Source organism: Parasteatoda tepidariorum, chromosome X2, assembly GCF_043381705.1.
Source record: "Parasteatoda tepidariorum isolate YZ-2023 chromosome X2, CAS_Ptep_4.0, whole genome shotgun sequence".
Lineage (NCBI taxonomy): Eukaryota > Metazoa > Arthropoda > Arachnida > Araneae > Theridiidae > Parasteatoda > Parasteatoda tepidariorum.
This window is the reverse complement of record NC_092215.1, coordinates 27825310-27837454: the sequence shown is the minus strand read 5'-3', so window position 1 is coordinate 27837454 and position 12145 is coordinate 27825310. Positions and strand designations below refer to the sequence as shown.

The following is a 12145-nucleotide window of genomic DNA, read 5'->3' as shown; positions in this document are numbered from 1 at the left end:
ACAAATAAACTTTAATCATACATACTAAGTTTCTCTAACAAGACAACAATATTCTAATTCAGCTAAATTTTACCTAAGAAAAGATACTTAACTACTCAGACTAAAGGAATTCACTTTCTGCCTCATAATTGATGTTGAAAGTTAAAGTACTTTTTTATTAAAACCAAGATGAAATGCAAAAGTAGTTCTCTTGTATACAATTTTGTAAGCATTTTGAAAATCAAACAGTTTGCACAAAAACAAATAAGCTAAAAACCATATGTAGTTAGTATTTAATTGTAAGAAAGAATTAATTCATGCAATATCCCAATATACAAAAGCACTTGAAATATCAGCTTAGAAAATACAGCGTTTTAAAGCCTATTTTAGTTCCCAAGTAAACTAAATTATCTTATTAAATATGTGTAACTTAATTTTAATTAAGTAAAAATAAAATTTAAAATATGTGGATTGTATTTTTCAATATAAAATATAACAAACAAAAACTTTTAAGTTGAACATAGAAATATAGATTTATTAAAATTATAAAAATATACAAGATTTATAAAATTTGCAACAAAATTGTCAAAAACTGAGCAGAACTTACAATAAATAAATCTAGTTTGTACCATAATGTATTTTGCTTGCACCATAATGTACTTTGTTCGTACCATAATGTATTTTGTTTGTACCATATATATATTTATCAGAATTAATTACATATTATTAACAACTTTTGAGATAGCAATATCAAGAACTTCAACGCAAAATTTCGCATCAGTACTTGTAATGCACATAGGAGGCTTGATTCTAAATACCTGAAACAAAATATTAAATAATTATTTCAATTTTCTAAGAAAATTAAAGACTGTTGAAAAATTGATGTTTTAAATGAAAATGCAATATTTGAGGAGTCCAGTTCTAAGACAAGTACACTGCACTAATTTCATATAAGCAGTGTTTAAATAAACACTGCTTTTATGAAATTACTTTACTTTCAATTCAAATTACCTAAAAATTTCAATATTTTAGAGAAAAATATTAGCTAATGCACTTAGTATCATGGTTTATAACATTCTTATTTCTTCCTTTTGTCAAAATTTAGCTGATTTTTCCATAATTAGCACACAATAATTATAAAGCATTAAATCATGTGAACATGATATAAGTATATAAGCTCTTTTGAGCATGAAACTTTTTTTCCTGGGTCTTTTTTTTCCCACTAAAATATAATTTTTCAAATTTTTTAAAATTCTTTGCATTTTTGAAAAAAGGACATGTTCTTAAAAATATTACAATTTATTTTACAGAAACAAAATATTAGTGTCAACCACAAGACATTGTAAATATTAATGTTTTTATTTTACAGAAGCAAAATATTAGTGTCAACCACAAGACATTATTAATATTACTGTCTTTATTTCAAAATGAAATCATGTGAGTGTTCTGATTTTTAAAACTTGGTAGCTAACACTAAAATATCCAATAAGACTGATCATAAATATTTTACCTTTTTTTCATAAATACACATTTCACATCAGTGCAAAAAGTTGCTATGTCAGAGAATGAGTTAACACAGCCTCGTGTACATTAGATGTTCTTAGTTAACACTGATTACAATGCTAAATTGGATATGCATTTTATAATATATAAATATCTATGACTTAAACATATTCTATAAAATATATAATTTAAATATATAAATGGACCCGCTGTATGGTGGTCAGGGGATGGACCTCATGTCAGACAGATCCTGTGTTGGAATCCCTATCAAAAGCATGAATGTCCTTTCCCTCTTTTCTGTACTATCTGTCCTTCTAACTGTGGGGATAATATTGGCACAACTAGTATGGTAAATCTTGATAGGGTATTCAAAATTTCCTTTTTAATAACCGAATGATGAATCCCAATATATGAGTGGGTAATAGAAAAAAATAATCAAAACTAAGAATTGAAAATATTTTGATATAGTAGGAAACTTTTTGCCTAATGTTAAAATTTCAACAGTTATAAAGAAATCAATGGAATAATTATACGAAACAGAAATTTAAAAATAGTTTTAGAGAAATACAGTAAAAGCTCATTTAATCAAAAAAATATAATGGAAAATTTGTTTCAATAAAATAAGGGTCACATTACAGATAAATAAAACATTCTAATATCACCACATTAGCACACAACCTTATAATTAATTTCTTTACAAAATATAATAGTTTCAGTACAAGTAAGAACAAGAAGTATGTTCAGTACAAGAAGTAAGTTTGAGGATCAACAAAATTGCTTATTATCTTTCAATACTTTCATTAAAAAATTTTAGAAAAATTACATATTTTTTATTCTTTATAGCATTGCTACACGAGAACTACAATTACAATGAAAATATTTCATGTAAATTATGAAATTTTCAATAGTTCAGTGGTTCAAATCTAGAGAGAAGAGGATGTTTTAAAAAGATGGCTAAACTTGCTTTGCAGACAAGAAACCATGGCCAAAAATATAAAGATTATCAAACTTTTATTTCATATGCATAACCAGAACAAATGTATTTAGATGTTTTTTATGAAGATGAATGACTACTATGCCTTTTGCAAAATATTTTTATGAGTGGTAGATAGTTAAAAAACCAAAGTTTTTGGAAAATTTGGTAATTTTCTCAACATTTTAAAAGCCGCATTACAAGAGAGATGGAACAAAGTGACCTTTCATATGAACTCTTAAATCATTTACATGTAGTTTTGGGAAAAATAACTTTAAATCAAATTTACAAAACAAAGAATTTTACATTAAAACAAACTTAGTAATCACTAGCAGAAATTTTTGTAAAAAGCATAGAACATTAGCAGTCCCGTAAAAATAGAAAATAAATAGCTGGAAAATAAGAGTAATATATTTTGTTTATTAAAAACTAATGGCTTCACATAAAAGGCTTTATAAAAAAAAATCATTAATAAATTCAACAATGATCTGTTAAAATCTCAGTTAATTTCTTTTAATAGTAAACCTGATAATTCAGTAAATGTGGAATTAATAAAAAATTTTATTACTTTGCAAGTTTGAAAAAAAATTTCAGTACTGTATTATTAGATTATAATAGCATATGACAAAATTAAGCAAACAGTGTAGGTATTTATCATACTTGATAATTTTGAGAGTCACTTTACAATTTTTGACACTGATGCAATTAGAGGATTCACAAAATTTTAAGTATCATTCCAGAACAGAATTTATATTTTGCATACATTTAAAAAGTAAAATAAAGGCATTAAAAATATTAATCGTAAAGCACTTAAAAAAGGGATTATTGTCAAAGAGTTCAAGCTTGACAATGTCTGGGTAAACTTCATTGAAATTAACTTTAGCACACTGCCACCACTTTTACTTTCAAAAAAGCTAGTATTAATTGATCTGAAGCTGGGTGAGCTTAAAGCTGCCACTTAAGTTAGGACATTTCAGAATGGCAGTTAAATGGCTTAGCGACTATACCATCTCAACTCAAAAATATCAATTAACAATATACTAATTATGTGTACTTGTTACAGAAATGTATTGTCTCTGAGAGCCAATATTATATTTCTCTTGTTTTATCACAGGCTTAATAAGGAAAACAATTTCTCTAAAAAAGTTAAAAAAAATTGCAGTAATTTCAGAATATAAAATATATATTTAAACTCTGGCACTTACATTTTTATAGTGACCACCGCGTCCTATAAGCAGACCCATGTCTTTGGTTTCTTCTAATATTGATTCCATTATATCGGAGGATAAAGGTTGACGACTTTCCTAAAAATGTCATATTAAAGTTCTAATCTATTCTTTTTTTCCACAAAAAATAACAGATTTCAATCTTATTATTTAAATTACAAAAAGCTATTTTAATCTTATCACTTAAATCACAAAGAGATATTTAAATTTTAAAATTTCAAATTGCGAAAACAAATCGGAAATTTTACAAACATTATAAAGAAAAAGTGTAAAAAGGAGAAGTTTAAATAAATAAGGTCTCATCCGTTTTATGTTTGTTACTTTTTGCATAAAAAAATAATTGATTCTTAGGTAATTTTAAGAATATCTTAATAAACACATCATTACTGTTAATGACAAAAGTGCATCAAAAAGGAATATTAATGGGTGGCTCGCAAACAAAAAAATTGCAGAGATAAAGGTATTAAAACTCAATATATTTAACAAATCTTAGCAGTTTCAATCAAAAAAGAGAACATGTAGGTTTAAACACTTATTCTAAAGCATATGTACATAAAATTTTAGGGAAATCTTGTCCCCCATTCCCAAATCCTGTAACCTGTTGTGAGTTTACGGAAGTATAACCCACAGAAGTGTTTTTTCAAAGGGAAAATAATGGGCTGATTGGTGGCTGATCATGCTCAAGAATTTTTCATTTGAAATCTTACAAATGTTTAGTTTGATTGGGAAAAAATGACACTGCACATCTTCATCTTTAAATAATGTTCACGTGGTGCCAGGCATGGTGCGTAGTTGCCAAAGGAATCAGCTGGATGATGTACACAGAATCGGCAACCTTGTATCGTTCCCCAGTATTTAGGAAGCTTTGAACTTTGCTCTGTGCACACTCATACTTAATTTTACTTTTCTGTTTTTTATCTTGTTATTTTTCAGTTGCTAATAAATGTTTAGTTAATTTTTGTCATAGTTTTCTTCAACTTAATGTGAGAGGGTTCCTCCCCCTCATTCATATCAAAATAAAATACTGTTCTGATAGACTCAGATAAAGTTTGTGAAAACGCAGCAAACTAAAAAAAACTAATAAAAATAAATTTCTTGAAAAACTAAATAATAAGAATAAGTTTAATGTTCTGATTTCTATTTCTATTCTGATTTTTATATTCAATAATTGTGATACACGTCATAATATCATGAATAATGTCATTGAAAGCATACATAGCAAAACTGAAAAATAGATATTTAAGACTTGAAACAATATCCTCTCCTTGTCAGCACAACAGCCCCTTGCAGGCCTTGGCTGCCTCAACAGCTGACAAACGCCAGCACCTCCTATCCATAGCAAATCCCTTTTAATCATTTCCGTTTTCAGATCATTTCCGATGGCTTTGGGTCATATAGTAAGGGGTCTGCCTCTGGGATGTAACCACTCAGGGCTCTTAAAGGTGACGATTCTCATAGCGCTATTTTCAGGGCTTCTCCATATATGGCCCAGCCATCTCAGCCAATTACTGAGGATTATTTGTGTAATTTAGGGCTGTTCATAGAGTCAGTAGAGCTCGAAGTTATACTTGGTTCGCCAGCATCCCCTTTCTTGAAGTGTGCCAAAGATGGCTCTGAGGATCATTCTTTCAAAGGTGTCCAGTGTCAGCTGTATATCTGAACTTAGGGTCCAAGTTTTGCTTCCATAAAGTAGCACAGGAAGTATCAGTGTCTTATAAAGCTTTAACTTAGGAAATAATATGGTGATAAATAAAAATTCTGCATGGAAATCACCAAGAACATTAACCACTCACAAAGATGGCTGAAAGTAGATGCAATGAGATGTATCACAAGTAAAACTTTTTATACTATGGGGAATAGAATTACTTTATAACTGTGATGACAGTTTAGATAATTTTGAAGATGATTCAAATAAAAGTAAGGATTACCACCCACAACATGGTGAATCCTCCTTTTATAAATAAAATTAAATATATATTAATTGCGGCCTATATTTTTGCCCAAGCAAATTTTCTCTGCTTAAGTTAACTTGTCATCAATAGTTTCATAATGTTAAAGTCACAAAAATGCTAAAAAAAATTCTTAATAAATGCTTAATAATATTAAACAGAAAACTCTAAACTCAAAATTTGGAAAGCATTAAGCAAAAAACATTTTTTCATGTGAAAAGTCTACCATAGGTGTGCCCAATCAACTATGATTTTTTTATGGACAGATTATAAATTAACAAAATTAAAAGTTAATTGTGGTTTGTCATTTTCTGCCACAACAGTTTTTGTCTGCTTAAAACAAACTTGTTGAAAATATTTTTATGGTGTTTAAGCACAGAAATGTTAAAAAGATATTCTTAATATGCGTATAATATTAAAAATATTACACTGAAAAATCTAAACCCAAAATTTGGAAAGCATACCAATATTAAGCTAAAGAAATTTTTTGATGTGAAAGGTCTTCCAACACATGTGCAATCTAGTATGGTTTTTTTAATGGATTGATTTGAAATTAAATCAGTGATACAGCTGATGATGGCATAAGACATATTTTGTGTTTTCAATTTGCATGCATAATATGAAAAATTATATAAAAACTTTTTTATAATTCACAACGGACAATAAAATCAGCCATAAGAAATTGCGTTCAGAAAGTATAGTATATATTATTTACAAATCCATGGTAACATGATCTCTTATTCTCAATTCTATAATATAATATGATCTCAAATTCCAAAATATTATTATAATATTATAGAATTTTTTAAAGCGTAAAAAACACTTTCCAGGCTTACCATTACATCGTCTTAAGCACCTCATTTGTTCCAAAAATTCCTATTAAAAGCCCTTATTTCCAAAACCACATTTTTGCTTTATTTATTATCAAGAGAGAATATTTCAAAATAAAACTAAGTTCAAGCAGGTTTAAAAATCACTCTTCAAAGGTTTGAAAATGAATTATGCTAATATGATAATAAAAAAAATCTACATTTAAAAGTGCATTTTATACAAAGTTAAACATGTATGCTTGCAAAAATGTGAGGTATAGCAGTTGAATTGCATTCATAATTTTTATGACTTTTGAGAGGAACAAAAATAATGGGTTGGTTAGGGATGGAGTCAATTCCTAGTATAATTATAAAGCAAACTTGCTAATCCTTTCACTTAAAAGGGGATAGGAATAAAAGTTTAAATTTGGGCACAAAATGTCTTTAATTGATACTGTTAGTGCGAAAATAATAAAGAGTATAATGCTGTTTTGCAAAAGTCTGCTACCTTTTGATTTGATGAAGTTGCGTGTATGTTTTCTGTGAAATAATGAAGATCTTGTGATCTCTTACAATGGAAACAGATTTAACACAAAAAATATGTTCAAATTCGTCCTCATAATCCATGTTTATGTGCCCTGAAAAAAATCTAGTAATTTTATGACATTTTTCTTTTTACTCTAGTAATGAATTGCATACAAAAAATGTATTTAAATAACACAAATTATATTACAAATATTTCATGTCAGTGATATTTGAATTAAGTATTATATAATGTGCTCAGTACACTGACACTGAATTTTTCTCACTTCACCTAAACATTATATGACAATAAAAAAAATTAAAAAAAACTATTAAAATTTCAAAAATTAAATTCATACTTTATCTTTCACCATTTCAATACCAATCATGAGGCCTTTACCACGAACATCACCCACTATTTCATACTTTTCCCTCAGTTTGGCTAATGAAAGAAGAAGTTCTGTACCAACATGATGGCTATTTTCCATTAATTTGTCTTCATCAATGGCCTAATTTTAAAGGAATGAAACATAGATATTAACAGAATGACATTTATAAATGCAAATTAGTTCTAAAAATGTTATTCAAAATAATTAGGATATCTTCATCATTAAATTACTTTGCTTAGAAGATATTATGTAAAATAAAATTTCATATACATTTCTCAACAGAAAGAACCCAATAAAGTGCTAGAATATAATGGCTTCCAGATAGGCATTTAAACATAGAATGGCTTTTTCACAGTGCTCAAACTTGGATATAAATTTCGGTGAACTTCTTCATTAAAACAAACGCAGCATTTAGCTCAACCAACTTTATTTCATAGAGATCTGTGTTTCAAAAAAACTACCTCATGTATGCAATGTTTACTTAAAACAGAAACCAGATAAATTTGTTTTCAGAATACAAATAGAAAGTCTTGCAATTCTCTAAAATTTTAATGTGTTATTTAAAGTTATATGAAAAAATTAAGCATAATAATTGTGCAAGTCAATTATAAGATTGTACAAAAAGTGAATTTAGTTTAGAGAATTTCCTTTTCTGTTTATGGAAATTCATCAGTATTAATTTCCCATTTCACACATTATTATAGAACTGATTTTTAATGGGCACATATTTATAAAATTCAACAAAAAATTGTCCATTTCCTAAATGTGATAAAAAAAAATTCATTCAGTTTAACTTTCTGAAATGTACCTTTTATAAAAATCTTAAAATAAGAGATTGGAACCAAATGTATATTTTTTCTGGTGTAAATCCAGACAGTTAAAAAATTTTAAAAAAATATTTAAAAACTAGAGATTTTTAATTTAACGATCTAGAGTAGTGTTTGTGATGAATTAAAGTGCAGTCAGGGACAGTTCAAAGTGATATGCATAATCTACCAATGATGAGGCACATTGATAGTGGAATCAACATAGTCTTGTTTACTGGTAAAGAAAAATGAGCGGTAAAGTTACTAACATCTTTTATTTATTAAAATCATTCCATAATGTTCACAATCCTGAAGAAAACACTTTCTAAATATATAGTAATACCAATTCATGAGCTCAATTTTTACAACTTCAGCCAGTGCATGCATATCCACATTTATTTTAAACAGCAGTACCTTTTTAAAAAAAACTGCTTTATACAATTTATCTTCTTAAACTTTTAAACATTTCCTGAGGTCAAACTGAGAGGCCATGGACAGATAAAAAAACCACCCAATCCTAACCCCACCAATTTTAAATCTGAGGTGCACGTGTATATTGACACTTAGGAACATGGAAAGAGATCCAGTATTGGTGAGTTATGCAGAAATAATAGATACAAAAATAAAGCCAATCTTGTGTGATTAGCTTTAAATTTAAATAAACTTGGTTACAAATTAATCACCATAAAGACTGTTTGAATTTAATATAATCCTGCAACCAAAAAATTTTCTGTGCTAAAAAAATAAAGACACTTAAAAAGAGTAATATTCGTATTATCACGGCATTGAATTAAAATATTATACACATGTATTAAATAAAAAACTAGTTGCTACATTTATTAAAAATGAAAAGAATTGAAATATTTACTTTTATGCAATAGGATAAAAATTAGTTGATTTATTAAATTAGAATAGGATTAGAAATAATTAAAAAAAGGATCATAAATTTATGAAATCAAGAAAAGTTAGGAAATATGTAATGAGGTAAGTTAATAAGTTAAATTATATTTTGTGCTAAGTTACTGACTCAGCTCAAAATTCAATGTTGATTTTATGTACTAAATCAATGTTTCTTCTACATAAAAATTGATAAAAGTATTTGCTTGTAACCTGTTTCAAAAGCAATAAAGAAATCATAGAATTATTTTAATTAAACAAAAATTGAAAAACACATTACATCCAGAACAGCTGATCCAACTGCACATGCAAGAGGATTGCCCCCAAATGTATTAAAATTATTAGCTTTTTTCATGTGATCAGATATTTCTCTGCTAGTAATAACAGCAGCAAGAGGAAATCCATTTCCTATTCCTTTTGCAACAGAAACTAAAAAGAGTGAAGAAAAAACAGTTACTCCTTTATAATTCCTTTTAAAACTTTAATGCAACATACTCCTTACATAATAGCTAAAAATTAACTATAAGTAAATTGAAACTTAACTGTAAGTAAAAAATAATTTTTTTTTCAAATATAAATACATATGCAAGAAAAATTTGGGAAAATAAAAAGCCTATGCAAATGCCCAAATCAGCATCATTCTTAATTTGAAGATTTTGATATTAAAATATATACTAGATAAATTTTAAGACTTGTACAGTTTTATTTAAAACACTTAAAAACTACTGTTAGCTAATGATAAAATTAACCATATTCAAGACTTTGTACTCAAATAAATACTGGCTTAAAATCTAATAATTTATATTTGTTTTTGTGACAGAAGAAATAGAAATTTTATGAAACAGCATTCTAACGATTAGTTTAAGAAATGCTGCGAAATCTTTATGAATAAATCATTTGCTTCAATAAATAGAATAAGTTTTCAAACTTTCAGTATATGATGCCAAAAGAAACCAAATATTTAAACATTGATATTAAAAGTAGAAAAATAATTATAATTAGTTGTAATTAATTGAATGAGTTTAATTCGATGATTAGTTAATTAATCAAAAAATAATTATTATAATAATCATCAATGTCGTAATAGGTTTACATCTTGTGATTCATTATTGGAACAATAGCCAGGAAGAAGTACTACATAGATAATAATATAGGTTACTGTTTAAGAACATCAAAGTGCCAAATTTAATACCATACGTATGTGATTTGCAGAAAAATGTACTATGTAGTAGTACACAATTGAGGACCACAAACTTAGTAATATATATAGATCCATTCTAAACCAAAAAATAGGACTACACATTATATAGTAAATGGCATTGTTTTGCACAATGATAAACTTTTTGGAACATTATTTAATATGCAAATATCTATCTTCAAATTGTTGCTTTAGCTTTTTTTGGAGGGAGGATCACATACTAAGTGTCTCCCAATTGGATAACTTTTATTTTAGAACGGTCAGATAGTGTATTTCTTAAACGATAAATTATAATCAAACTACATTAGATGCCTGATTTTATGTTTTCCATTGGAAAATGTAATATGTAAGAAAAAATGTAAGCATATTTTCAAAAATTGGTACTTACAAGAAGAACTATTAGAAAAAAGGAGTAACCTTATATTTTGTTTTTAGATAAAATTTTTTAAATAGTAACTATTGTTAGAAAATTTGCATTTTGATTTACATTACTTCAGAGATTTTTGGTTTGAAACTCTTGTTTGTACATGATCCAATACTTGTAACTCATTTTAATAATTTTTTTCACTATCATTGGGAGCAGGCATTCAATCAGATATGAAAGAAATTAAAAAGTAGTAGGATGTTCGTTGCAATCAACATACATGTCATTCACTTTGAAAGATCTTCAGAAATTTTATTTCAACTAGACCAATGTTCCCATTGGGTACCAAGCCTTTGTATTTTAATCCATTTGTAATGCATTTTAATCAAATTGTCAAGCACTGAAGCATTTAAAGTCAGAGATTCCAGAAGATTTGTTTTTGCTTCAGAAACACCTTGCTGCTCACCGAAATAAAGAACCATTTGTTTAGTGTAATATTTAAATGATTGGATAATTTCAATATTTAAAGGTTTAAGTTTTCTGGAAAAAATTTCAGTCACAAACTTTGCTAATTAAGCTCACATACTTTCTTTATCCATCCTTCTGGTTGTGTCTCAAGGAGGAAATTAATAAACAAATCGTGCTTTAAAAAAAATTTAAAAAATGATGTAGGAAGATGTACAAAAAAAGACAATGTAAAAATGGGATTCCACTGTATTAGAGAATGATGAAGTTGAAGAAACGAAGACAAATATCTCTATAAATTCTGCAAACAAATAAAAAATACTTTAAAAATTATTTCAAAATTTAAATACTTTAAAAATTATTTCAAAATTTAAATACAATAAAAATTATAATAAAAAAATACTTAAGCTTTCTAAGCATTATTTCTCTGGGCATAGTAGCACAGAATTTTATTTGGTAAGCACTACTTTATCTTGGGCAAGCTGGTTACAAGAACGCATTCAACTTAAAATTTGAATTAATATTTAGAGGACTTAAGTAAAATAAATTAGCATTATAAGAACTACTTTCAAGAAAGGAAAAGTACTCAAAATAAATTTATAATTCTTAAGAATTACTTATGTCTGGAATAACACCATGATTCTCGAAGCCCCAATACTTTCCTGTTCTTCCAAAACCAGTTTGAACCTAAAATATAACAGATGAAATAATGATAAACATAACAGATGAAAAATTGATAAACATAACAGATGAAATAATGATAAACAAATCAATAATCGATAAACAGCATAGTAAAGAGACAATTTTTGACAATTCTTTCCAAATTCAATATATAATACCTACATAAAATCCCAGTAATAAGCAAAAAAACATTTAAAAACAGCATTTACCATTTATTTAAAACCAAGCAAAAAAATCAGCTAAAATAGTAATACGTGTTAAGAAATTATTAACTTGAAGTTCATATGAAGTTAATAAAGGAAAGCTCAGAAATATATTTGGCCCTTAAACAGACTATTTGTAACCATGATTAAAAAATTTATTTTGCATGGAATTGTTACTAAA

At 27.2% G+C, this 12145-nt stretch overlaps 1 protein-coding gene across 1 annotated transcript in view; it reads right to left on the bottom strand.

Moving 5' to 3' along the window:
- Positions 1-486: 486 nt before the first annotated feature.
- Positions 487-12145, bottom strand: part of LOC107439021 (alanine--glyoxylate aminotransferase 2, mitochondrial) — a 32179-nt gene continuing 20520 nt past the window's right edge. The window contains exons 9-13 of the mRNA XM_016051476.3: positions 11698-11767; positions 9334-9482; positions 7321-7470; positions 3661-3759; positions 487-797 (exon numbers count right to left, since the gene is read on the bottom strand). Of these exons, the coding sequence (XP_015906962.1) occupies positions 696-797; positions 3661-3759; positions 7321-7470; positions 9334-9482; positions 11698-11767 (570 nt within the window). The 3' untranslated portion in view covers positions 487-695. The remainder of the gene's footprint in view (positions 798-3660; positions 3760-7320; positions 7471-9333; positions 9483-11697; positions 11768-12145) is intronic.